Below are 24227 nucleotides of genomic sequence, written 5' to 3'. Positions count from 1 at the left end.
CTTACTGAGGTATAGGTTCACTATACCTCACCTATCACTGCACATAGTAACCTATCAGTCACCCCTATGGCAGGCCTTATCAATCCTGAAGGCAGGGTGCTTGGTTATAAGTGAGAGGATGCCCAGACATGAGCTGAGCCCCTCTGCAGCCTTTGGAATCTCTTCTCCGGGGTTTTCAGTGGTGGAGCCTGACCATATACTCTTAAGTGCATCATTTCTGAAACGGTTAATGCTAACTTTGGACTGGCTGCACGGAAACCCGTCGTATTTGGTGGCAAACACCTTGGAATCATAACCCCATATCAGTTCTTGATGTGAGGATATGATCTCACCCTTCTAGAAGAAAAGACATGGCAGTACTGGTATACCCGGTAGAAATCTAATAGAACCCGGCATCCTAAAATGGATGCTGCTGCCACAGACACGGGTCTGGCCTCCTGCTGCTGACTGAAACTCTGGCAGGGGAGGCCTGGACAATAGGTTTCCTGTCACAGAGAGGTGTCACCACCTCCCAGACAGGCTTATGTGTATTGGGGCTGGGTGGGAGCACTCTCTGAGTGCTTTGAAGTCCTGCACTGAGGGCACATTTAGTGTCCCAGTGCATAGTCCAGCTCAAACCGGTTCAGGGGCTTCCAGCCCCTGCTCTGGTGTGAAACTGGACAAAGGAAATGGGTGTAGCCACCCCTCTTTCCAAACCCTCCCATAGGTGGGTCCCCAGAGCTAGTCCAACCCCTTCCTTAGGTATAAGTAAGGAACCTCTGTAACCAGAACTTTAGATATCCCTGGACAAAACTCTGAAGCTGAATCCTGGAATTTCGACGCTCTATTAAAGACTAGAGGACTGAAGAAATCTCCCTTGGGGTCAAGGAGTGACTCCCCTGCTTGGCAGGCACCAACAAAGCAATTTGCCGGTCTGCATCTCCGAAGCTCCCGCCGGACTCCAAAGTATTTGCAGCCCAGGAAGAGGATTTCCAGACATCTCAGAGGCTGACCCGAGTCCCCAGCAAAGGTGAGACCCGCAGCCCTCGTGAGTAGCGTGGAACCGGAACTCCTGGTCACCGTGCACTATTGCAAGTGCATTGACTTCTCGACGTCTCCTGAAGTCGTGCTAGGGCCCACTTGTAGCACCTACCCCGAGCATAGAATCCACCGGAGATTGTCGGCCTAGTCACCCAGAGTGTGTTTCGTCTCGAGGTCCCTCCGCGATCCCTGGTCCATTGACTGGTGGGTCTCTGAGGGGGTAACTTTGAATTTCCTTGGGCTTCCCTGGGTGCTCCAGACGTGCCCTGACTCCCAACCGAGTGGTGAGTCCCTCAGACCTTGCTGGTCTGCACCGAAGTATCTTTCTCCTTTTTGCGTGGGTTGCTGTTGCCAAGGCTTGTTGTGTCCTACCGGGCACCGACTCTGCACCAGTCGACATCCTTCGTAGGACAGCTCGAATCCAGCTACTGATCATCCTCGACGCCTCCTGGTCCTCGTGGCTGAAGAGTCAAGCTGCACCTTCTTCACCTGAAATCACCCGACATCCATGGGCATCCGCCTATCGCCTTCCTGGTCACTGGCAAGTAACCCAGACTCTGTCTTCTTTGCTTTCAGCTTCTTCTTGACTTTGATCCAGGCTTGGATCTCTTCGGACACTTTGTATCTTCCCGGCAGCAGCACTTCTTTGCCAGCTCCGATTGAAATCAACGACGCGACCCGACACCATTTGACACCTATGCACCCGGCTTCCCTGGGTGAGGTAACACGAGTACTCCGGTGCTCCCGTGGGTGTTGACCGTAGAACTTGCTAAGTCCCAAAGGGTTTGGTCCTGACTCATTTCTAAGTGTCCCTAATCTTTAAAAATCACACACTGCACACGGCCCCCGTGGGTCCCCTGTGTCAGTACCTTGGGTGGTTCCTTGGGGTCCCAGCGATTCTACATGCTCTAGGCCTTGTGTCTAGTTAAGTCGTGGTTCTTATACCACTATTTTAGTATATGGTTTGGCTCGCCCCCTAGGGCCTGACGTGTATTTGTGCTTATTACTGTGATATTTGAAGTGTAACTTATGTGTTTTGACCTCTAGTCTCATAAAGAGACTAGGAGGGTGTGTTTAGAAATAAATACATATATTTTATATATATACCTGGTGTGGTTGACTTTCATTTAGGCACTCAAGAGATTATAGACTGGTAAAACAAGCTGCTTTACATTCCTTCAAGACTTAGCCTAAAGGCTGCTCTCCATAGCTACCACTAGGATAGCTTTCAATAAAGGTTTTCTTTAACCTCTAACTAATAAGGGGTTGTTTGGACTGGTAGAGGGTGCCCACTATAACTAGTGGACAGCATATACCAGGCCAACTTCTCACAGTGAGCTATTGGGGCACCGTTGTGGGATGGACACCACTTGAAAAGTGGCTACTTTGTGAATATCCACGGAGAAACTAATTTATGGCCATGTCAAATAATGACTCCACTAACAGCGCAAGATGGCACACATATGTAAGATGCATTGTTTCTTATTGGCCCCAAATATTGTGTTAAACTACCTGAGACTTCCTGGTGTAATCCAGCACCATTTTGCACTTCTAGTGCTCGTTACAGTTTCTGCAAGATAAACTTTTAATTTCACGTCTTTTCAATTTCAAAGTTATTTGCACCTGATATTTTTGCCTATGTACAATTTGTTTAAATCATTTTTACCTGGCAAGATTTACACGAGCTTTCTGTCCTCCACTAAGAGTCACACCACGATCTCCTATCATAGTCAGGTCACCATCTTCTAACTGCTGCATATCCTGAGAAAGCAAAGGAAATGTCTGGAAATGCATACAACCAACAAAGCAGCAACTGTTTGCTAGTATTCAAGTTTAAATAATTTGAGGGATAAGTGTAGCATTAATTAAATCAAATCTCCTCCAATTTACGAACAACTTCACTACTAATGGCATTTACTAATATATGTCTTTACTTGTATGACAGTTAACGAACTAGTCAAAACAAATTTGGTTAAGCATGGCTCTTTTGAAACCCAAGCACATAGTCTTGCAAACATCAAACTGATCAATTGTTCATTGACACGAGTCAAAAAGGATGTAGCTGTGTGTAGCTCAATATTGCTGCTACCTCTCAGGCTGCCTGCAGTACTTTTTATTACTCAGCAGCCTACATCATAAATGCGCTTAGTAGGATCAACTACCTTTTACCTTGGGGTTACTAGTTTAGTGCCATAGCTAAGAGTCTTGCATCTTGTAAACCATACTCTGATTGTCATATTTCAGCATATCTAGTGATACAAGTTTTTAACTATGCCCAAAATGTGACTAGATTAAGTCGTACATTTAAAACACTAATTAAACTAAATCAGAAATGCAAAATATCAAAATTATGTTAGCATTTATACACATGCATAGTCCCAAAGGAAAAAAGTTTAAAGTCAATGTAAAGGTAAAAAAAAGTCCACACAGCTCTTGCCCATGGTATGCTTCCCACATAGAAGAGGCAGAAATGCACCTGGGGCTAATTCATCTGAAAACAAATTAGTATCCGCAAGAATTCTTTACTCATCTAGGTTAGCTAGTGCTGGACAGAGAAAAACCACCAACTCATATTTCCATAGGTTGAACTGTCCCTTGTAACAAAGAATCAGGTAACCGACTAGTCGTTTGTACCTTACTACAGCAGCCACCCCCTGAACTTTCGCAGGAGTAACAACAGTAGCAGAAGTTGATCAATGTGGAGTGCCTAGTAGATTTACCGGATTTTCAAAAATTGTTCCATTATATAAAACACCACTTTATTTTCTCCTTTATTTTAAATTCTCCTAGGTATTTTCTGTTCAGCCAATGGCCAGGGATATTCCTACACAGGTGCTCTTTAGTTTGCATGGGCCTAGCAAACATTGGGTAACACCTCTCTTCGGAATCCTCTGAATAAACGGAGTAAAAAGTCCCTTCTTCTTCCCCTCAGATGATAACAAACGCCCCCAATGTAAATGTCTTTCCCATTTCATATGCAGTTCTTGTGCTTTACCTATACCTTGTATTGTTTGTATAGATCTTAAAATGTAAACTAGAGTTCCCAGCCCTAAATGCCCCACTGCACCCTTACAATTGCTGTATTTTTGTAGCCTAACAGCAGCCAGATGTCCAAATGGTCCACTACTGAGCACTATGTGTTTCGATAGTAGTTTAATGATAGATCAAAGTATGTTATGCAGAAGCGCTACACTGGTACCTAGAGACTGCTGGGCAAGAAGTGCAGGTCCTGAATGTGGTGAAAGGATGCTGGATCATCACAGGAGGAGAAATTAAGAATCTTAACAGGAAATAACAAGATATTACTTCAGAACGTAATTAAAGAAAAAGCATGGTGCAAAGTATTCTCTGTATCATTCGCCTGCATTATAGACATAATGGTAGTTTTTTGCTTTTAAAATCTTTCTGGCACGTCAGAAAAAGTGAAATTGTGAGTCTTTAATGAGAAAGTGATATAAGAATATGGGGAACTTTCCTTAATTTATTACAGCTCATACCTTCCCAACCGGCCATTGAGCATTCGCTTCACATAGCATGGAAATTCTGTCAAATAAACTTTCCATACTATTTTGTTAACATCATTAAGAAGTATCCTTTAATCTAAAAGACTGCAAAAATAATATTTTATAAATTGCTGTTTTGTAGTTCCTGAGTAGTGAGACAACTTTTGGAGCAATCAATTTTTTTTATCATAAATTGAGTAATTTTCTTGCTCACGTCACGCCCTTAAATCGGTCTGTGCCTTATCCTTCTAAATTGCGTTTCTCCCATCTGTAATCTCCTTGCCGCCACACAAATTGTAAATCTCAAGGTCTGGCTATGTAAGGATTTCAGATGTGTGGCGCAGAGGCTGGAGCAGCTCACTCCGGATGAATCCCCTGCGGCAGCTCAGCTCAACACCATGTGACTCTGGGCAATAGCTCTCTTAGGGGCATATTATCAAGACAGGCAATAAAATGATCGCCGCTTTAGCGGCAGAAAACTGCCGCTAAAACGGCGATAATGGGCTTGATAATATGCTCTATGGAATTCCAATTGAAGCCCATGTTAAATGTGAAGGACATCTAACATGGGCTTCAATTGGAATTCCATAGAGCATATTATCAAGCCCATTATCGCTGCTTTAGCGGCAGTTTTCTGCCGCTAAAGCGGCGATAATTTTATCGCCTGTCTTGATAATATGCCCCTATATCTCCCCGATGGTCCCCAGTGCCTTGAGACCCTTAGGGGTGATTAGTTCGCGCTTTACAAATATGGGATTTACCATTTACGATCCTGTTACATAAAGAAAGCAGTCACCGGCACATGCTAACACTTGTGTTGGGGGGAGCTGACGCTAAACAGAATAAAACAGGATTTCCTTCAATGCATATTAAACTGTAGTTTGTCATGAAAAACAAAGGCAAACACCCAGCAGACCTGCCAGTTTAACATACTCATCCCTATAGATTGAAAACAGTTTGTATTTCGTACTCTAGTCAAAACTGTTTACATAAGCAAAATAAAAAAGAATAGAGCGAGGCACGATTCATCTTACTCCTTTTTTTTTGTTGAAGAAAAATAAAATGAAGGGTGGGGAATTCATAAATGCAAGAGACCAGAGAATCCAAGGAAGAAATCTGGAAAAGCTAAACAGATCATTACAAATCATTACTGTTGCCAAATGATCAAAAGAGTAAACGGGATTGACAATCCAATAGATGACTAGAAATGGTGTTTATGGGAGGGAAAATCATAATCCTGAGGAAGGACAGAAAAGCTTGAGGGAATTAACTGCAGCGATTGAAATCAGGCCAGGAGTATCCTAGACACGGGGAAAGCTGACATTTCCCAGCAGAGTTTTAATGTATGATGGAAACAGAAAAACAATAATGGAACTGAATGACAACCCTCCGAATAACTGTAAAATTACTAACAAAATTAAAAATCCTGGAGAGAGCCAGAAAAGAAACATTTGAGGGAACACATATCTGGAGGGGCAGGAAAATACAGACGGTAGAGAAAATCTGTGATGTAGCCCATAAAAAATATAAAATCCTGATGAAAGACTAGACAAGCACGAGGGACAATAATGATCCTGATGGGAGCAGAAATACATGAAAAAAATATTAACTTGATGGGAAAGCAGATAAGAAAATTAAGCATGAAAAAAAACGTGCGTGTTGGTAAGCAAAAATCCTTAGAAAAATTGGGATTCCTTGAAATGTTAAGTATAATACAAATAACTCAAAAATGTAAGGTGTGGGCTCGAGGTGGAAAAACTGGCTGTGTCGAGACGTCTTGGGCAGTTGTGAAGAAAAACATAATGGGGCCGATTCACTGAGCTAACTTAAGACAAAATCTTAAACTTACTACTTTTGGTATTCACAGAAGTTAGGATTTTGTCTTAAGTTTGTCTTAAGACAAACTTAATACAGACTTAAGACAGACTTAAGACCAACTTAAGACAAAATCCTAACTTAAGTCTGTCTTAAGTCTGTCTTAAGTCTGTCTTAAGTCTGTCTTAAGTCTGTCTTAAGTTTGTCTTAAGTCTGTCTTAAGCCTGTCTTAAGTTTGTCTTAAGACAAACTTAAGACTAAATCCTAACTTCTGTGAATACCAAAAGTAGTAAGTTTAGGATTTTGTCTTAAGTTAGTTCTGTGAATCAGGCCTAATGAAAGCAGAAAGTGCTGTGGATGCCAGAACCCTATGGAAGGGGCATCAAGAAAAATCATGGGAGACGGAAAGAAGTGAATTATTCTGAATATTTTAAGGGATAACTGAGGAAGAAAAAAATGTTCTGGCTCAAAAGGAAAAACTGAAATAAGGAAATGTAGGGACCAGATTTGAGGGAAAAGAGCAAGTTACTGAACTTTAGTAACGTTCTTCTGGTGACTACTCTAACTGCAGATTTTTCACCTTTTAAATCTCCCCAGTTGCCAGTCCAGATTCTGAACACTCTCTGCAATAGCTCCTGTGCATTGGCAGGCACCATCAGTCTCCGTCCTGGCTCTGAAAGGGATGACACAGAGCTGCATATGAGTACCACCCATGCTGACGTCAGTTATTCCCCCAAAATGTTTGCACCGCGATTAACAAATGGAGAGATCAACAGTGGGCAAAATCTAACTTGGAACCTTACTGATTCCAAATAAGTTCTTGCCACAGATTACGCCGGAAGGAAGGCAGTGATGAAAGAACAGTTAAAGAGTATTCAGCACAAAAAACATATTACCAAAGGTAATTTGTTCTTCTGACGGATACTGGGTCAATACATAGATGACCTTATAAAACTTCTGCAGATGTCCAAAATTTGAAAACCTCACACTAAGGTCATTGTGGCAGACTGTTAGAATGAGCCCTAAGGCTCCCTTGAGGAGGGTCCTTGGTGGTCAAGGTTTAGCACAGCTTTCTACAAATGACAAACCAACATGAAAAGGTCTGTTTTTGTACCACATTCCATCTGACTTGGAGCTGACCATCCACCCAGAACTTATGATCAACACAGATACTAAGGGATTCAATTAAGGTCCACTGGTGCGGCCTCTTTCCCTCCTTTGGATGGATTTGGCAGAAAGGAGAAAAGGGAAGCATGATGGACTGTCCACAAGAAAGGTGGCACCAATTTCAGAAGAAAGGATAAATACATCTGAAGCACCAATTTGTCAGGAAAAATTGAGGCTATGGAGGCTAAACTGACAAGCAGAAGTGAATGCAATGAGGAGCATTTAATACTGCCCAGTGTACCCATACAGTGGTGTAGATTGTGGAGGTTTGTATGCAGGAATGTGCCCTGCTGCTGGGACAGTAAGTCTTATGCTAAAAAAAAGAGCTAATCACTGACCATTCTCAGGAGTAGTGAACATATCTATGGAGAGTGTGTCTCAATGTGTGAAGATGCCCTTTGCCACCTCTGGAAGCAGACGCCACTCAACATTGGCTATATGATGCCTACTGAGTTGATCTGCCCAGATCTTGAGGGAACCTGCTAGTCAGTGAGATCCTGTGAGGTGCCAGCCACAGTCTCAGAGCCTCTGGACACATGACATGGGACCCAACTCTCTCTCTGCTGTTGCAGGACCATATGGTGGTCGTGTTGTTCATCTGAAACTGGTATGCTCTGCTTTGATGGAAGGTAGAAAAGTCTTGGGGCCAGCTGCATTGTACAAAAGTCCAGAAGATTGATGCAATGGGGCTTTCTCCAGAAACCCCTGATCCCCGCATCATCAAGATGCATCATCCTAGCTAAGAGATAATGCATCCACTACCACCGTAAGCTCTTGCTGGGGTAAAGGTGGCAGTCCTCTGCACATTAGGTGGGTATCTGTCAACCACCACCACAGATCCTGGGTCGCTCTATTGAAAATACAAATGTTGTCCAAAAGGAACCCAAGTGCTGAGCAGCAGTTGCCCTGAAGAGACTCATTGGTTAAAGGGCTACAGGCACCAGCATGATATGCGAGATCATCAGCGCAAAAAGTCACAGAATTATCTGGGCCAGAACAAGTGTTCGCTCCTGAAACATTGGGACCATCGCCCCAGACTCCTTGCAGCAGTGGAAAGGACTTCACCATCACAGTGTTCAGGATGGGCCTGATAAAGGAAATCCTCTTCCCAGGCTGGAGGGGAAGTTTTGTTTTTTTGATCGAGAACATTAAGGTGGACAACAATGAAGTGGCCACCTTCTTCTTGTCTGCCCTCAGAAGCCAGTCATTGTGGCACGACGATATGTGTATTTCCAACTTGCGAACATGAGCTGCGACTTTTATTTATTTATTTATTTATCTTGAGAGTTTTATAGAGCGCAAACAAGATCCTTGCGGATATCAGAGCGCTTTACATAGAAACAACTGTTAGTCATACAAACAGATATATGCAGGTAACACTCGTATACAAAACATTTCGTGCAAACAGCAGTAGGGTAGATAACAGGAAACGTCCCCATTGAGACAAGTCAGGGCGTGAGTCTGGAGTTTAGTTGGAGCCTTAACACAGTACGGCATACAAGTACGGGCTCTGTAGAACTAGGTGACTATAAAGATTGTGTTCATGTGAATTTTGCCATGAGAATCGCTTTAACTTCCTTTTTAAAAGATGCGGTAGAGGCATTCAGTCTGGTTTCAGGGGGAAGTGTGTTCCAAATTCTGGGCGCCATCCCCGAGAAGGATTGTTTATATGTATTCTTCTTGTTGAAGCGTTGAGGTTTCAGTATTAGGTTTTCGGCACTCCTTGAGGATCTTAGACCACCAGAGATCGTCAGTTTCTGTGCGAGGTAGCTGGGTGTATTATGATGAAGGGCTTTAAGCGTCATGCACGCTACTTTTAGGTGGATTCTGGCTTCAAGCGGTAGCCAGTTCAAGGCTCTCAAGTCAGGGGAAATGTGTGAACTTCTTTTCGAGCCAGTGATGAGTCTCGCTGCAGCGTTTATTGAGGCTCTAAGAGGCACTGTTGTAGCTTTAGGGAGGCCACATAAGGAGACACTTGCGTACTCCACACAAGGGATAACTAGCGCTTGTACTGCCAGCTTGAAGTCATCGACTGGCAGGAAGGGTTTCAACTTCCTCAATGTGTTAATCTGGAAGTGTGCTCCCTTTGTAGCGTTGCTAATGTGTTTTTGCATAGTGAGGTTGCTGTCCAGAGTAATTCACAAAGATTTAGCTGAGTCCGCAATGGTTGGTTGAACGTTGAGTGCAGTAAGCTGTTTGATCAAGTCTTGCATAAAGGGGACTTTGGCAGGTGGGGCTATAAGGAGGAATTCTGTTTTTAGAGCGTTCAATTTGAGATGGTTTTCTGCTATTCCTGAGTGTGGAATTAAGCAACTTAATGTCTTCTAGGGTGTTGATCTTAAGATAGAGTTGTGTATCGTCCGCGTACATATGAAATTGTACGTTAGATGCATGAAGAATTTCGGTGAGAGGTTCCATGAACAGGTTAAACAATGCCGGAGAAAGTGAGGACCCTTGCGGAACTCCCAACGTTACTGGTAAGGATTTGGAGAGCGTGTTGTTGACCTTGAATTTTTGTGTACGGTTATGGAGGAAAGAGGTAAACCAGTTTAACACTGTCCCTGATAAACCCCTTCTATGGTTCAGGAGATCTATTAGGTTCTCGTGTTTGACCGTATCAAAGGCTGAGGATAGGTCTAGTAGGATGAGTAGGAAAGATCTGTTCTGGTCAAGGATTTGTAGCGCATCTTCAATAATGTGTGTCATGGCTGATTCAGTGCTGTGGCCTGCTCTGAAACCTGATTGGTGTTTATTTAGGAGGTCAAGGTGATCAATATGTTTAGTCAATTGGCGTTTTACACATTTTTCAAGTAGTTTGGCCAAGGTGGGAATATTGGATATAGGACGATAGTTGTTAAGGTCCGTAGGGTCAGCTGTAGGTTTCTTTTGGATGGATGAAACCTGTCCTACTTTGAGGGAGTCCGGGATGCAGCCTTGTTGAAGTGAGCTGTTAATGATTTTGGTCCAAAGTGGAAGCAGCCATGGTGTAAGGTCTTTGACAGCGTTTGCAGGGAGAGTGTCGGTGAGGTGATTGGCTGGTTTCAGGGCATTGAGAATCTTGCCTAAAGCCTCTTCAGTGTACGTGTCAAAGGAAGACCAGGCTGCATCGTTTTTTGGGCCAGACTTAGGGGGGAGTTGGCATGGCGTGGTTGGTAGTGAGGTGGGGGTTTTCATAAGAGGAGCAGTGTGTAGTAATCTGTCATTGAGGAGATCCTTCTTAATGTTGTCGGTCTTCTGATTAAAGAAGGTGGAGAATTCTTCACAATTGGGTTGTGGGCGAGCTAAGTCTTGTAGCCATTGAGGTGCGTCCTTGGATTGAGTTTTGATTAACTCGTAAAGTTTTTTGGGACGATTTTTTGCTTGGTCTAATTGGTGGCTGAAGAAGTCTGCTTTAGTGCGCTTGATCTTTTTGTAGTAGGCATTTCTCTTTTTCCTTAATACCTTGAGGTGATTAGCAGATGGGACTGATCTCCAGTTGTGTTCCAAGGTTCTGAGGGCCCGTCTGTCCTCATTAAGAAGACCATTGTACCAAGGCTTAGAATCTTTGGTGGGAACTCTCTTCAGTTGCAGGGGGGATGCCTCATTGATTATCGTGGTCATAGAGTTGAGATAGTGGTTCGTGAGATCATGGACGTCAGAGGTGCCTACAGGGGGCTGAAGCAGGTTGTAGCTGGAAGAGGGTAATGTTTTGGGGTTAAGTTTTTTCAAGTCTTTTGACATGATCTCTGTGAACTCCTAAAGGGGCAAGATAACGTCAAAGTGCAGGACGATGATTTGAAAATGTTCTTACCCCACAACAAAGCTGAGTTACTGCCTGTGGGACTGCATAAGTTATGCGACCTGCAAGTCCAAGAACACTGTCCAATCTTCAGGCTCAAAGGCCAACAGAACCTGGGCCAAGTTCATCATCTTGAATATTTCCTTCCTGAGGAAAGTGTTCAAACGCCTAAGGGCTAGGATAAGCCTTGGCCCTCCATAGCCCTTCCCTTTTGGGTACCTGCAAGTAACAGGAATCAACATCTGAACATCTCTATATATACACTAGAAGTATGATATACCGTTTGTGTAAAAAGTGGGGCAATGTGGAGAGGAGAGTCAAAAACATTGGCTGGAACAGGTCCACTGGTCTGAAGTAACTGCGCACCAACCACAAAGATTATGAACAATCCTGCACCCTATGGACCTCACAAGGCACTCTGCGAGAGCCAAATGGCTTAGTAGCGGCAGCAGCAGCTGAAGATGATGAAGACTGTTGTGCTTGATGTTGGTCTTGTCACATAGCAGCACCCCTGCCTTTGAAGCTATGAAAGCACTCAGTTGGCAGTGGGGCAGGCTGCAAGAGTTATCTCTGGTGGGTAGGAATGGCCCCTCAAGTACACATGATATTTTCAATGTTGCAGAGGGAACTGGCAAGTTGAGGAAAATAGTCCCAGAGACTAAGCCATAATTCTATTATCTATGAAATGCTGCAGACCTAAGCCCCCCTTTCCACCAAACAGCCTGGCCCCATCGAAGAGCAAGCATGACGTCAGATTATGTTATGGATGCCTTACTATATCCAAGTCATTCTGTATGATTTGGGCAAAGGATTTTGGAAATCCTCTAGCAAGGTGGGTAAAATCTCACTCACTATATCCCAGTGAGCTTGGGTGTAGCAACCCAAGAGGCATACACCTTTTAAGGATCGGAATGCAAGGCTAGATGAAGATACGTTTTTCTTACCCATTGAGAAAATCTCCAAGGACTGCAAGTCCTGTGGCGCAGTGAGAAATGCTTGTGGATTAGCATTACTTGTAGAGGCTTGAACTGTACATTCCCTGGATAAGGATGCTGCGTCAAAAATGCCAGATCACTTGATATAGATTTAAGTTGCTGAGCAATGGGGCTACTCACTAGGAATGCAGGGCAAGATCTGGACTGGTTAGCCATGAGAGAATCATTGAGGACTTTGTTAAAAAGAAGCAAGGGCTCCCAAGTCGATGGCCCAGACTGCAAGATGCCAGTCAAACTTTAAGCCTGAATTTTCACAGTGGGCAACTCTGCATACAATCAGCTCAAAAGAGGAACTTTATTCAGATTGGGCCACTAAGGACAAATTGAGTTCTGTTTCAGATGAAATGTTTAAACCACTGGCAATTTGCAGGTCAAATATAAGCTAGCATCAGCAGTGTAATGAGCAAATTGCCATCCTCACCGTTGTTTTCAGTATGAGGAATATGCTCAAGGCCTTGAAGAACATACGAGTCCAAACCAAAGTGGGCCTCCATTTTCCTAAAGTACTGCCTTTGAAGCAAGGGAAATAGAGGAGAGTCATCCTAACCTGAGGCTGTGTCCTTGTACTCTCCCTGATAATCTCACAGACCCTAGTTAAAGCTGATTCTGGATTTACTAACGGAATCCACGCTGAGCTTAAAACAGGAGGCACTGGAGAGGGGACTAGCACTGGAACTGGAGTAACAGGCGGATCCTACTGCAAAGGGGGTTGTGGCACGGCCGGGTGGGCTGAGGCCAAATGGGATAAACCGGCGCTGGGGAAGGACCCACCAGCAGATGTTCAATTGGGGCCCCAACTGATCACTGGGGCTGAAGATGTTCCACAGGGACCAGGAATCAATTTGAACAGTTGCAGCATGGCCTTCTTGAAGGCTGCAATTTTCCACGGTCTGGGAATCTCAGGTGCATCAGCTCCTGAATCATAATTGGATCTGATTTAGATGTCAAAGCTAGGGTTGGCTCCTTCAAACACCAACTGTGAGACTTCACATTGGTTTAAAAACACTGAGGAGGCAAAGTGCCTCGCTTGGACTTCTTATCTTTTATTTTGGACTGTTCTTCGACTTTGCTCTGGACCAACCAATATGGCACATCGGAACAGGGTCAGCATTGGTCTAATGACCTTGGAATGAACTTGTCCGCTTCTATATTCACACATTCCTGATGGTCTATGGAGGCATTTGGGGGCAGTTGTCACGTCCATCAGAAATAAGATGTGGGGCATGAAAGAGTAATGTGTGAATAAGTGGGATTGTTCAAATCTTTGGGCAAAAAAGGAAAGCTCAAAAGTGTGAAAGGCCAGGAAGAAAAGAAAGGCAAGTTGAAAGAATAGTGAATGTTGAAAGGGTCGAATTGCAGCTAATAAAGATTAGGGGCTGAATGATAGAAACTGCCTAAGTGGCATTAATTTGCATTGACAAGCTGTTCAGCACCATTTAAATATTGTAAGTCTGTTCATTTATGCAGAGAATAGTGACGTTTCCTAACAATAACAATGGTCTATGTAGCCAAATGAAAAGTGTTGATTTTTAATGCTCACAATTGCTCTGAGTAAAATAGCACACGGCCGTAAATTATTACATGGCGCTAACATCTTGGTGCATGCAAGCACCACATGGGCAGTTTATGTATTTCGGACAGGACAGAAAAGAATAGCCAGGCATATACTGTATATGTAAATAAAGATTCATATGGGCTCATTTTTTTTCAAAACCATTTTTATTTAGATTTTGTATTATTCAATACAATGAAAAGGGCAAACAGTACAACCATAACAGCAGAGTACAGCAGGTTGTATACCAACATGAGAGAAATAGAGGATTATGCCTTCTCGATTTGTATGTATTAATGCAGAATAATTTACAATCGTTCTTTGGTGCTTTTCAAATGCATAGTATTTATTTATATTTCCATACCTGGAACAAGAACAAAAATAGTGAAGAAACAGCCGACACGTGTTTCCGCCAAGTGGCCCATCGGCCGAGGGCTTTTTCAAGGCTTAGAATGTGTGGATGTAGAAGAAAAGAAAAAAGGTTAAGGGAGGCACAGGTAATTGAAGTGTGAAAAAATAGTATGAATACGTGGTACGAGGAGGAAAATTAATTTTAAAGTTTGAGGGACAAAGGACAGGGGAGGGAGGAGGGGAGTGAAAAAATAGTATGAATACGTGGTGAGAGGTGGAAAAGTTATTTTAAAGTTTGAGGGACAGAAAACAAGGGTGGGAGGAGGGGGATGAAGGTGAGTGGGGCACACAGGGGGGGAAGGAAAATAAGGTCACAAAGTCAATTTAGGTACAATATACCACATTGTGGCACGTATATACGAACTTAGTATTAAGAGAAATCAAGAGAAAAACAAGAACAAATCATCTATAAGCATCAGGTAATTCAACCTGTGATATTGCATAGTTCTATAGTTAATGCAAAGGTAAAGTCATATAGTCAATGCAATAAGGATTACACAAGGTACATTCTTCCCATGTTCATCAAGGTAATTGTTTGTGCAGTCAGATGTAATTAGACATGTAGAGTCACAAAGTCCTATCAATCAATCAACCAATCAGTTATTTGTAGAGCACACTACTCACCAGTGAGGGTCTCAAGGCGCTGAGGGAGGGGGTAGCTGCTACTGTTCGAACAACCAGATCTTGAGAAGTCTCCTGAAGGTTAGCAGGTCCTGGGTCTGTTGCAGGTGGGTTGGGAGGGTGTTCCATGTCTTGGCGGTGAGGTTGGAGAAGGATCTGCTGCCGGTGGTCGTTCAGTGGATGCGTGGCATGGTGGCAAGGGCGAGGTCAGTGGAGCGGAGCTGGCGGTTGGGAGCGTAAAAGTCGAGTCGTTTGTTGAGGTAAGTTGGTCCGGAGTCGTGGAGTGCTTTGTGAGCGTGGGTTAGGAGTTTGAAGGTGATCCTCTTGTTGACAGGGAGCCAGTGCAGGTCCCTCAGGTGGGCAGTAATGTGGCTGTGGCGGGGGATGTCGAGGATGAGGCGTGCAGAGGCGTTCTGTATGCGTTTAAGTCTCTTCTGGAGTTTGGCCGTGGTTCCCACGTAGAGGGCGTTGCCGTAGTCCAGCCTGCTGGTGACAAGGGCCTGGGTGACCGTCCTTCTGATTCCGGTGGGGATCCATCTGTAGATCTTGCGAAGCATGCGGAGGGTGTTGAAGCAGGAGGAGGAGACGGCGTTGACTTGCTGGGTCATTGACAGTGATGAGTCCAGGATGAACCCCAGGTTGCGTGCGTGGTCGGTGGGTGTCGGTGCAGCTCCCAGCGAGGCCAGACACCAGGAATTGTCCCAGGTAGAGGGGGTGGAGCAGAGGATGAGGACCTCAGTCTTTTCCAAGTTCAGTTTGAGGTGACTGTTCTTCATCCATTCGGTGACGGCCTTCATTCCTTCGTAGAAGTTGGTTTTGGCGGTGGTGGGGTCTTTCGTGAGGGAGAGGATCAGCTGGGTGTTGTCGGGGTATGAGATGATGTTGAGGTTGTACGATCGGACGATGTTGGTGATCGGTGACATGTAGATGTTGAAGAGGTTTGGGCTGAGGGATGGTCCTTGGGGTACGCCACAGGTGATCTTGGTGGCTTCGGATCGGAATGGAGGGAGGCGGACTCTCTGGGTTCTGTCGGTGAAGAAGGAGGTGATTCAGTCCAGAGCTTTGTTGCGGATCCCTGCGTTGTGGAGTCGTGTGCGTAGGGTGTGGTGGCAGATGGTGTCGAAGGTGGCCGAGAGGTCTAGGAGGATGAGGACTGCGGTGGCGGTGATTAGGGTGGTTTTGGTGCTGTGGTTGCTGCGAAATCTGGACTGGAATGAGTCCAAGGTGTTGTTCTCTTCGAGGAAGCGGGTCAGTTGTCTGTTGACGATCTTCTCGATGACTCATGCCGGGAACGGGAGCATGGAGATGGGTCGGAAGTTCTTGAGGTCCTTTGGGTCTGCCTTGGGTTTCTAGAGTAGGGCGTTGATCTCTGCGTGTTTCCAGCTTTCCGGGAAGGTGGCGGCCTCAAAGAGCTGTTGAAGATTTTTCGGAGTTGGGGTGCGATGATGCAGCTTGCCTTGTTGAAGATGTGGTGGGGCAGGGGTCTGACGGTGAACCGTAGTGGATGATGTTCATGGTTTTGATGGTGTCTTAGTCGTTGACGTGGTTCTAGGAGAGCAGGAGGCCGGTGTGACTGGGGGTGGTGAGTTTAAGGTGTTGGCGGCTGTCGGGGCGGGTCTGAGTGTTGAAGCTGTCGTGGATGTCTATGATCTTGCGATGGAAGAAGGTGGCTAGAGAGTCGCCGAGGTCTTGTGACGGCGGGATGTCGTTGCAGCTGGAGCTGGGGTTGGCGAGTTCCTTCACGATGTTGGAGAGCTCTTTGCTGTTGTGTGCGTTGTTGTCGATGCTTTCCTTGAAGGAGGCCCTTTTGGCAGTCCGAATGAGTTGGTGGTGACTGCGGCTGGTGTTCTTGAGGGCTACGTGGTTGTCCGGTGTCTGTTTGTGGCGCCATTTCTTCTCGAGTCTTCGTCAGGTCTGCTTAGATACCTGGTGAGCGGTGGTGAACCAGATGGCCCTTCTGTCGGTGCATTTGTTTGAGGTTTTCTTGATTGAGGCGAGAGTGTTGCCGCAGTCCTTGATCCATTGATTGAGGTTGCAGGAAGCTGTGTCGGTGCTGGTGTGGTCGGTTGGTGGGTTTCGGGCGAGGGTGGTGATTAGCTGGTCTTCGGTGACCTTGTTCCAGCTGCGGTGGGGAATTCGTTGTGGGTGGTTGTATGTGGTGTTTTCCTCGAAGGAGAAGTGGATGCAGCGGTGGTCGGTCCAGTGGAGTTTGGTGGTGTGGCTGAAGGTGACGTGGCTGCTGGCGGAGCAGATGGGGTCGAGCGTGTGACCGGCGGAGTGGGTGGGTGTCGTGGCAAGCTGTGATGGGTGATGTAGATTAATTCGACAAGTATAATATTCCACTATTTGGCATTGAGACATGGTTGAGCGTAATTATTGACAGTAGAGTGTCGGGTGATACTGTCTAAGCAAACGGAGCGCTGCAGTGATTTGAAGAATGGCCTGTAACTAAATATGTGTTTATACATATTCCCCAGAGTTGAGTAACTCTTCAGTGGCCCCGGCAAACAGCAGCACGTCATGATCAATTACTGACTCTGACATCAGGGGATGAGTCAGGCTATAACTGTTGGCTTTTCCTAGAACTTTACTTGTTCATGGGACCGCAGAGACCAACTCTTATCGATTTAAAGGTAAGGTGGGAAATTAACTGTACCTAAAACCGGCCACCATGCGCTTATGCTATTGCACAAACGAAACCCTACTCACTTTTCAGCGCGCATATTTAGTCACAGGTCTGTCTTTAATTTCAGCGTGCATATTTAGTTACAGGTCGTTCTTTAACTCACTGCAGCGCTCCGTTTGCTTAGACAGTATCACCCGACACTCTACTGTCAATAATTACGCTCAACCATGTCTCAATGCCAAATAGTGGAATATTATACTTGTCGAATTAATCTACATCACCCATCACAGCTTGCCACGACATATTAATCAGTGACTCCGAGTGTGTTTATTTGCTTTAGGAATACGAACATTACTAACGAATCCCCTGGTAAGCGTTTGTTTTACCTTGTTTATTTTCACTGTTCACTAAACCAGCTAATTGAGCCTTTTAGGAATGCCTCTAACTTATGTTCTGCTTTCTTATTCCTTTTTCGTAACTTACCACGATATCACAAATACGTCCTACTTTTGTTGTTTCGCGATATACGTCTTTTTCCTTACCTCACTTGATTGTACATTAGATGAGGATGATGCGGTTTCACAGCCCTAGGAAACCGTTGTCAATAATTACGCTCAACCATGTCTCAATGCCAGATATTGGAATATTATACTTGTCGAAATAATCTACATCACCCATAGGACTTTGTGACTTTACATGTCTAATTACATCTGACTGCACAAAAAATTACCTTGATGAACATGGGAAGAATGTTCCTTGTGTAATCCTTTTTGCATTGACTATATAACTGTACCTTTGCATTAACTATAGAACTATGCAATGTCACAGGTTGAATTACCTGATGCTTATAGATGATTTTTTCTTGTTTTTCTCTCGATTTCTCTTAATATTAAGTTCGTATATACGTGTCACAATGTGATATATTGTACCTAAATTGACTTTGTGACCTTTTTTCCTTTTCCCCCCGTGTGCCCCACCCACCTTTCATTCTGCTTCTCCCACCCTTGTTTTCTGTCCCTCAAACGTTAAAATAATTTTTCCTCCTATCACGTATTCATACTATTTTTTCGCACTCCAATTACCTGTGCCCCCTTAACCTTTTTTCTTTTCTTCTACATCCACACATTCTCAGCCTTAAAAAAGCCCTTGGCCGATGGGCCACTTGGGCGTAACACGTGTCGGCTGTTTCTTCACTATTTTTGTTCTTGTTCCATGTATGGAAATATAAATAAATACTATGCATTTGAAAAGCACCAAAGAACTATTGGAAATCATTCCGCATTAATACATACAAATCAAGAAGGTATAATCCGATTGTTCTGCAATTTCTGAAGAGGTGCTCTCCTGACATAGTTTTGCTGCAGGAGACGCAACTGATAGGCAACACGTGTCATGCTCTCAATAGAAAGGGTTATAAATTCATCGCCCACTCTGGGTTTTCCTCGGGATCTCGGGGGGCTGGAATACTTGTTAGGACCTCGCTGCCGTTGGAGATTGATTCTACTACTGTTGATGAGAGGGGGCGCTTTGCGGCGGCTGCGGGGAGATGGGAGGGCAGGACACTGGTTTTGGTTTCTGTTTATGTCCCTCCTGGCCTGCAGGCCGCCACATTTGCCGACTTGGGGAGGGCCATGTTGGATCTCCCCGAGGGAGTGTTGGTAATGGGTGGTGACTTTAATGCAGTTGGTTCCGGATTACTAGACAGACATCCGCCAAGGGACCCCGGGGGGGTGCAGAGATTGCTCCCAGATTTTACTGATACACTAGGTTTGGTTGACTGCTGGAGGCTGCTACACCCCGCTCAGCGGCAGTATACTTTTCACTCTGGGGCGCACGGCAGTCTCTCTAGAATAGATTATGTTCTCACCTTGGCTGCCCACGCTTCCTTGGTGTCTGAGGCTAGGCACATGGCCAGGGGCATCTCCGATCACTTGCCGGTGTGGATTAGTATGGATTTTGGCCGTGGCGCGGCAGGTAGGGTTGCCCCTATTAACCCCTGGTATTTCCGTGACCCAAAGATTCGTGGAGCGTTGTTGAAAGCGGTTGATCTTTACTTTTCGGAGAACCTTGGCTCGGTTACCTCCGCGGTGTCTTTGTGGGAAGCGTTTAAAACAGTACTGAGAGGGGAGGCCCTCTCCTTGATAGCGGATGTCAAACGTCGGAGAGATGCGGAGGTGGCGCAGATCGAGGCTGAGATAGTGGCATTAGAGTCTGTCCTGGAAGACGAGATTACGGCGGAAACACTGCATAAGTTGAGATTAAAACAGTCTGAATATAAAGCACTGGTGACAAACGCGGCTAAGGTTCTTAGCAGGGACCAATAAGGGCGATTGTATGATGTGGGCGACAAGGCTGGGAAATTAATAGCGTGGTTAGACAGGAAAGAACGAGTGAATAGAGTTGTGCCAGAAATACTGACGGATGGCGGGGATATTGTCACTGAACCCGATGGGATAGTCCAGTGTTTCGCGGACCACTTCCGCATGGTCTATACGTCTGTGTCGGACAAGCCGGAGGAAGACTCGCATGAACTGCTGCGAGACATTGCCCTACCTTGTCTATCCGGCGTCGACAGGGAGGACCTTGATGGTGACATCACCGCGGATGAGGTTGCAGTTGCTATCCGCTCGCTACGCCCGGGCAAGGCCTCGGGCCCGAATGGCTTGCCGGTCGAGTTGTATAAACTCAGACCGGATAAGATTGCTCCGTATTTGCGAGATATGTTTGTAGAGGCGCGGGAGCATGGGTTTCTTCCATTTGACCAACGTCTGGCGACAATAGTGGTTATACATAAAGATGGCAAGCCCCGGAACAGATGCGGATCGTATAGGCCGATCTCCCTACTCAACGCTGAGCCCAAAATCCTCGCCAAACTGTTGGCTAACCGTCTGATCAGGGTCATTGGGGACTTGATCCACCCGGACCAATCCGGGTTTATCCCACACCGCAACACTGCGTTGAACCTCAGGCGACTTCATGGCGCGCTCGCGAGGGTTGAGACGCTGCGGGAGTCGACCATTTTGGTGTCACTCGACGCCACGATGGCTTTCGACACTGTGGAATGGCCGTATCTGTGGGCAGCGCTCACAAAATTCGGCTTCGGACCGGGTTTTATAGGCTGGATTAGGCTACTTTATGAGGAACCTTTGGCTAAAATCGCGGTGAACGGTAGGGCGTCATCTCCGTTCGAGCTTGGGAGGGGCGACGAAGGCTGTGATGCCAGAAACCGGTCCCCGGAAGCTTGTTTCCTTTCCAGTATAAGAATTGGCTTGGTAGTTTGGTTTGCCCTGTTCCCATCATGCACTGGGACAGGTACAGACTAATTTGCATGTAGCCAGGTTCTGAGCTGGTATGGTGCAGTGAGCTAAAAAACGGTGATGGATTAAAACCATGATCTCTTGACTTGGTAAGAGTATTCTGCATCATTCAGAAACTCTGTCCATCACCACCCCCTTTTTCCCAAATCGATTTTATCCACACTCAGTGTGGGAGGGTATGCTCAGACGTGAGTCCCTTGCTCATTGCACCATCAGGATTCAGGCAAGCCGGGCCGACGAAGGCTGTGATGCCAGAAACCGGTCCCCGGAAGCTTGTTTCCTTTCCAGTATAAGAATTCGCTTGGTAGTTTGGTTTGCCCTGTTCCCATCATGCACTGGGACAGGTACAGACTAATTTGCATGTAGCCAGGTTCTGAGCTGGTATGGTGCAGTGAGCTAAAAAACGGTGATGGATTAAAACCATAATCTCTTGACTTGTTAAGAGTATTCTGCATCATTCAGAAACTCTGTCCATCACCACCCCCTTTTTCCCAAATCGATTTTATCCACACTCAGTGTGGGAGGGTATGCTCAGACGTGAGTCCCTTGCTCATTGCACCATCAGGATTCAGGCAAGCCGGGCCGACGAAGGCTGTGATGCCAGAAACCGGTCCCCGGAAGCTTGTTTCCTTTCCAGTATAAGAATTTGCTTGGTAGTTTGGTTTGCCCTGTTCCCATCATGCACTGGGACAGGTACAGACTAATTTGCATGTAGCCAGGTTCTGAGCTGGTATGGTGCAGTGAGCTAAAAAACGGTGATGGATTAAAACCATGATCTCTTGACTTGGTAAGAGTATTCTGCATCATTCAGAAACTCTGTCCATCACCACCCCCTTTTTCCCAAATCGATTTTATCCACACTCAGTGTGGGAGGGTATGCTCAGACTTGAGTCCCTTGCTCATTGCACCATCAGGATTCAGGCAAGCCGGGCCGATGAAGGCTGTGATGCCAGAAACCGGTCCCCGGAAGCTTGTTTCCTTTCCAGTATAAGAATTGGCTTGGTAGTTTGGTTTGCCCTGTTCCCATCATGCACTGGGACAGGTACAGACTAATTTGCATGTAGCCAGGTTCTGAGCTGGTATGGTGCAGTGAGCTAAAAAACGGTGATGGATTAAAACCATGATCTCTTGACTTGGTAAGAGTATTCTGCATCATTCAGAAACTCTGTCCATCACCACCCCCTTTTTCCCAAATCGATTTTATCCACACTCAGTGTGGGAGGGTATGCTCAGACGTGAGTCCCTTGCTCATTGCACCATCAGGATTCAGGCAAGCCGGGCCGACGAAGGCTGTGATGCCAGAAACCGGTCCCCGGAAGCTTGTTTCCTTTCCAGTATAAGAATTGGCTTGGTAGTTTGGTTTGCCCTGTTCCCATCATGCACTGGGACAGGTACAGACTAATTTGCATGTAGCCAGGTTCTGAGCTGGTATGGTGCAGTGAGCTAAAAAACGGTGATGGGTTAAAACCATGATCTCTTGACTTGGTAAGAGTATTCTGCATCATTCAGAAACTCTGTCCATCACCACCCCCTTTTTCCCAAATCGATTGGGAGGGGCAGCCAGCAGGGTTGTCCTCTGTCGCCACTACTGTTCGCTCTCGCCCTTGAGCCGCTGGTGGCATGGATTAGATGGCAGCCAAACATAAGAGGGATCCGATGGTCGCCAGACCACGAGGACCGCATTTCTTTGTATGCAGACGACATCTTGTTATACTTGACCTCGCCTCGGAAATCCCTCATAGTGGTCTGTGACGTTTTGAAGTCTTTTGGTAGTAACTCGGGTCTCGCCATTAATTGGGGAAAGTCGCACCTATATGTTCTCAGTGGGGACACCCCTACCGTCCCGCGGGATTGCTCCATCCAGATCGCCCAGCGGGGCTTTCTGTACTTGGGGATATATATTTCCACAGACCCCTCTGTCCGATACGAGAAGAACCTCCTCCCTCCGCTGTCACGCTTGAGACGGGATGTTGCGGGTTGGAGGCGGCTACCGCTCTCCCTCCTAGGCCGCGCCGCATTGTTTAAAATGATGTCTCTTCCCCGGTTTCTCTACGCCTTACAGAACACCCTAGAGTTAGTTCCTGCCTGTTATTTTCGTGAGGTGGAGAGCCTCCAGCGTTCGCTGTTATGGGACGGTCGACCGCGTATAGCTATAGCAAAGTTGACCCTTCCATGGTATGACGGGGGGATAGCACTCCCTGACATCAGAAGATATTATTGGGCTACCCAATTGGGAGCGATCAACCATGGGGTTTACGGTCCGGCGTTGAACCCTGGGTTTGCTATGGATCGGTGGCTGTTGCGCGGGGGTAATTACCTTAGGGCGCTGTATTCCAAATCATTGGATGGGTCCCTCACAGGACCGACCAAGACGGCAGTGCATGTGTGGAAGGCGGTTACAAACTCGTTGGGCTGGAAGGACAGACTTACCCAGGCTACTCCACTTTTTGAATCCGATATACTAGGGAAATTATGGCACACGAAAGGGTTTGAGAAGTGGGACCTAATTGGGATTTCTAGAGTTGGGGATTTGCTGACTAAGGGTAAGGTGAAATCGTTTGAGACGCTGCAGACGGAGTACGAATTAGGGGGTACTGAATACTTTGATATGCCCAGGTGCGTCACGCTCTGCTATCTGTTCGTGCCGAGGGGGATGCCGTGCCTGAGTCTTCTCCTTTGGAGGATCGGATTCTGGATGGTCATATGCCGGAGAGTACAGTCTCCTTGATTTACAAGAAGCTTGTAAATGTCCGGACCGACCTCCTCCTTGATGTGCGAGAACAATGGACTAGGGATGGTCTCGAACTGGACGATGAGGACTGGCAATATGCCGTCTCCTCTCCGAAGGAGGTTGCGATCCCGGCTAGACTGCGGCTGGTGCAGCTTAAGATACTTCACGGGGCCCCGCCTGATTCATATGGGTTTCTCTGACGATGGCTTATGCAAGAGAGGCTGTGGGATGTTGGGCACCTTTCTACACATTATTTGGGAGTGTGGGGAGATCGTAGAGTTCTGGAAACAAATTCATGATGTGATGGAAGAGGTCACGGGTATCGCACTCTTCCCGGAGGCAAGACGATGCCTGTTGAATGTCTGGGGCCCCACCGACTATGATGCCGCTCAGACCCAATGGGTGACTCTGGGGAATATGGTGGCGAAGCGAGATATTGCGCAGCTGTGGGGATCCCAGAGACCTCCCACCTTGGTAACATGGATGGAAAATATGGACTGGGGCATGTTCCGGGAGAAAACGGTGTACAGTGCCCGGGGTCGCCCTAAGAAGTGGCATAAGACATGGGGGCAATGGAACCATTATAGGGGAGATATTTGTGTGCCCCCGGTGGCTGAGATGCTCGATGTGCAACTTTCCCCCTAGCTCTGCTCCCAACTATATACGTAAACTGTTCATAACCTGGAGTCCG

At 46.1% G+C, this 24227-nt stretch overlaps 1 protein-coding gene across 1 annotated transcript in view; it reads right to left on the bottom strand.

Annotated features, from left to right (window-relative positions):
- Positions 1-24227, bottom strand: part of ABCC4 (ATP binding cassette subfamily C member 4 (PEL blood group)) — a 1516984-nt gene that overhangs the window by 937957 nt on the left and 554800 nt on the right. The window contains exon 12 of the mRNA XM_085622127.1: positions 2687-2781. Within this exon, the coding sequence (XP_085478253.1) occupies positions 2687-2781 (95 nt within the window). The remainder of the gene's footprint in view (positions 1-2686; positions 2782-24227) is intronic.

Source organism: Triturus cristatus, chromosome 8 (assembly GCF_964204655.1).
Source record: "Triturus cristatus chromosome 8, aTriCri1.1, whole genome shotgun sequence".
NCBI classification, from domain to species: domain Eukaryota; kingdom Metazoa; phylum Chordata; class Amphibia; order Caudata; family Salamandridae; genus Triturus; species Triturus cristatus.
The sequence above is the reverse complement of the archived record's forward strand: the minus strand, read 5'-3'. Positions and strand labels throughout refer to the sequence as shown.